At 34.5% G+C, this 4,035-nt stretch overlaps 1 protein-coding gene across 1 annotated transcript; it reads left to right on the top strand.

The window, feature by feature from the left end:
- Nucleotides 1-958: 958 nt before the first annotated feature.
- On the top strand, nucleotides 959-3,809 carry LOC127119660 (pollen-specific leucine-rich repeat extensin-like protein 1). Its single transcript, XM_051049937.1, has 2 exons — nucleotides 959-3,068; nucleotides 3,580-3,809. Exons 1-2 carry the CDS (start codon nucleotides 2,088-2,090, stop codon nucleotides 3,616-3,618), a joined length of 1,020 nt encoding a protein of 339 aa, XP_050905894.1. The 5' UTR covers nucleotides 959-2,087; the 3' UTR covers nucleotides 3,619-3,809.
- Nucleotides 3,810-4,035: the final 226 nt, after the last annotated feature.

Raw genomic sequence — 4,035 nt, 5'->3', positions numbered from 1 at the left:
GAGAGATGTAGCAATCTAACCCGACAAACCATAAGCTTGATGTTGATTCTACCACCTTCTCTTTTCTTGATCAAGTAACCAACAATGCTGCTTCGATTCACCGTCTCACACTACTTCTTTGCAAGAAACCCCTTGTTCTTCAAAGCTTTCACTCGACCGAATCCCAAACACGCACTTGTTGAAACACAAGACTTACTAATGCGATCCACTGTCTCACGCTACTCCTTTACAAGAACCTCCCATTCTTCAAATACTTCACTCGATCGGATCCAGATTGCGTAATCCTATCCAAAATCTTAAAATCCTAAAAGATCTTGAAGGAAAACCCCACCTTGGTTTTTTGATTTGAAACCCTCAAAGTTCTCAATCTAATTTTACAGTAAAATCAGCCTAAATTGGACGTTATCAACTCTAATCTATATGACACCCAATCAAAAAATAATTATGTGTATGCATAAAAAAAGGTTGAAGAAGATGAGAATGCTTTGAAATACCGGTTTCATATAGGTTTTACTCACTAGAAACCTTGCTAGACAATGATGAATGTACCAAGTATATATATGTAAAAAAGTGAAAAGCAAAAGGAATGCAAAAGGAATATAAAGCAATGTAAAATTTCAAGATTTCTGATCTATAGCTTGACTTATACAAGTCATGTGTCAACCTGTATAGGAGGCACATCTAACAGAGCCTACATGCTTTAAAACTGCAGCACATGAGTCGACATATGCATCGTATGTGTCGACCAGTAGCAGAAAAAATTCTTCTATAGGTCGACCTATAATCGTATGTGTCGACCTGCAGACAGTTTTTCGCACAAAAATGAATTTTTTGATGTATAAAATCTTTTCTTAATGCATTAATCTTTTCTAAACCATTTCTAAACCATTTCTAAACATGTTGACATGCTTCCTAATTCTAAAATGCACAATTAAATCAGATGATACCGTCCAATATACATAAACACTAAAATATCATAATTTTGAAATTATACAAAAACATATGTAATGCAAAGTTGCACTCACAATCACTTCTTTAAATAGAAGGAAACTACAAATACATAAAACAATAAAATGCCTAACTACACAGGCTGTGAGTTTTGCAGAACTTTCAAGTTGGGAGAGTCTTCATTCAATTCTTGGTTGTCAGCCATTGCCAATTGTTACCCTTTCTATACAAAGTCACAAAACATTTCTGTTAGCATACTCTCTCTTTCTTGCTTCACTATATATAATAGCACAGAAAAAGTTATTCAAATCAAATGCATTTCTCTATGTTAGAACTTTAAGTGTTTGAGTTTGTGGCTTTCAACATTTTGAAGCTTAATGTGTCCAACACCACCAGAATTTGGACCAGAGTCCTTAAGCGTTTGAGTCTGTTGCTATAAGATAAACCAAACATATACAGAGAAATGTGATGATTTGACTCAAAGAAATATAGAACAATAATGAAATGAATGTACAATATCTAACACAATGAACGCTTTTCCATTATATAGTAGAACTGAAGAACTAAAAAGTAGCTTATTGCTCTTGTTCTTCAAGAGCATGCTCTATCAAGTATCAACCTTGTTCCCACCCTCTAAACCCAAACCAGCCTCTGCATAACCCCAAACTCATATTCAAAATTAAGCAAATTTTTATTTTCATATTTTTAAAAAGAAGGTCCTGAATTAATCTTTTACCACCTATTCATAAGTTTATGAACACAAAGTAAGATGCAATTTAGTGAGAGTATTCAAATTTGGCTAGGCATAGAAAGGGCCAAGTTAGCTAAAGCAATAAAGAGATTATCAACACTAATCCTCCCAACATGAGAATAATCCATCATTTAGTTAAGTGCCTAATTAATTACTCTAATATACTAAGAAACTTGATGAAGAGAAAGTTTAACTAACTAACTAACTAAAAACGGTTAGAAGAAGTTGGTTACAGTTTTTTGTGAAGCAAGCTTTGAAATGAAACAAACAAGTATACATACACACTGAGAATCCATTATTAAATATCTGAGTATTGGAAGAAACCATTATTTTGCATACTCTTTTATTCTGTTTATGTGAAAGAAGTTGAAAGAAAGCACAGAACACCATGACTGGATCACCAAGATCATCAAAGCCTGGAGGATCACCGCGATCACCAAAGCCTGAATCATCTTCACCATCTTCAAAGCCTGAATCACCGCCATCATCAAAGCCTGAATCATCTCCACGATCATCAAAGCCTGAATCATCTCCACGATCATCAATGCCTGAATCACCTTCAAGATCAAAGCTGATCGACATTCCTCAAAGGATACTACGAGATTTCCAACTGGAATCACCATCAAAGCTTGGATCGCCGCGATCATCAAAGCTTGAATCACCTTCAAACATTCCTCAAAGGATTCAACGAGACTTCCACCTGGACTCACCATCAAAGCTTGGATCGCTGCGATCATCAAAGCCTGAATCACCTTCAAACATTCCTCAAAGGATTCAACGAGACTTCCACCTGGACTCACCATCAAAGCTTGGATCGCCGCGATCATCAAAGCCTGAATCACCTTCAAACATTCCTCAAAGGATTCAACGAGACTTCCACCTGGACTCACCATCAAAGCTTGGATCGCCGCAATCATCAAAGCCTGAATCACCTTCAAACATTCCTCAAAAGATACAACGAGACTTCCACCTGGAATCACATGGACATCATCCACCATCAGATTCTCCAATTCGACGAGAAACACCTCAACCACTTCCAACTTTTCTATCATCCGGTAACTCGCCTGAAACATCACCAACAAAGACTCCTGCCAACTCTCCTGAATATTCACCGGAAAGCTCTCCGGAACCTTTACCAATCAACTCTGCTGAACAGTCACCAACCGAATCTCCGCAGGCCATTTCGGAACTAACTCCCGATCTTTCACTGCCACCGCCCCCTCGTGCAGTGAAAATAATACCATACCGTTCGGATCTGCAACAACAACCGCCGTCAGCTCCTCCGCCGCAAAATGATAATGGAGGATTCCTCACAAACGTCTTAATCGGCTTAGCCATTGTCCACGTCTTTGGCATTGGTTTTGGAGTGGTAGGTTCTTCTTCTTTTCTTTATTTTCTTTCGTATTTCTCTGCCTAATACTGTATATCAAGTTTAATGTGTATCATTTTATAATTAATTTAAAATTGTCTAACTATTAATTTCCAATTTGTAATAGTCAATTTCATTATGTTTAGCTTCTTGATTATTGTATCTATTCTCTGGACTAGGATGATAATTACAGTTTTAATAACAATACCTAGAAAATTTAATTTAATTTCTTGATGTATATATGTGCCTAATTCATTGAGTTTGTATTACTTAGACAAGTTACACTTCAATTTTCATATTAATTTAGGTATTGAGTTCTGAATTTTAGAAAAAGAATTAATTTCAACGATAATATGTAGCAATTTTCTGAATTGGTTGATGTATATCTTATTTCTGAGTCAGAAAAAAAATTAAACTAGAATTTTCTTTAAGAAGTGTTTCTTTGTATTAGAAAGCTTGATGTATGATTCCGGCGAATAATACTAATTAAGCGTGATTATTGTTTTTTCAGGGGTGGTTCTCACACGTCACATATCAGAAGCTGAATTAAGTTTACAACTTGTGGCAAATTTTTTAGTTTAATTTCAGACCAATAGAGTTGAATATGATTTGTTTGTTGGCATTACCACATCTATGTAGTGTAGATATAAACGATATATGATAGACATAGATACAGTTCCTTTGATTTTCACACAATATATGATACTACATTTGTTTTTAAATAAGTGACATTTGTTCTTACATAAGTGGATGTTATTTTCATTCTCAAATATTTGATAAATCCTAAACTTTATGAGATATGATGCATAATTACAAATAATAATTATAATTTTAAAATATAATTTTATTAGAAATTTTTATTCAAACACCCCACTTTTTAATTTTTTTTTCAAAATAATTCAATTTTAATTTTTTTTTCAAAACTACCCCAATTTAAAAAAAAATAAAAAAAACATAAGGCATAGAC

The sequence above is a fragment of the Lathyrus oleraceus genome, chromosome 2, assembly GCF_024323335.1.
Source record: "Lathyrus oleraceus cultivar Zhongwan6 chromosome 2, CAAS_Psat_ZW6_1.0, whole genome shotgun sequence".
Classification (NCBI taxonomy): Eukaryota; Viridiplantae; Streptophyta; class Magnoliopsida; order Fabales; family Fabaceae; genus Lathyrus; species Lathyrus oleraceus.
This window is presented reverse-complemented; position numbering and strand designations above follow the sequence as displayed.

Excerpts from the sequence above, each read along its gene's own strand:
- LOC127119660 (XM_051049937.1), top strand. The coding sequence starts at position 2,088 with ATGACTGGATCACCAAGATCATCAAAGCCTGGAGGATCACCGCGATCA. Across the intron at positions 3,069-3,579 it reads TTGGCATTGGTTTTGGAGTG|GGGTGGTTCTCACACGTCAC; the intron begins GTAGGTTCTTCT and ends TTGTTTTTTCAG.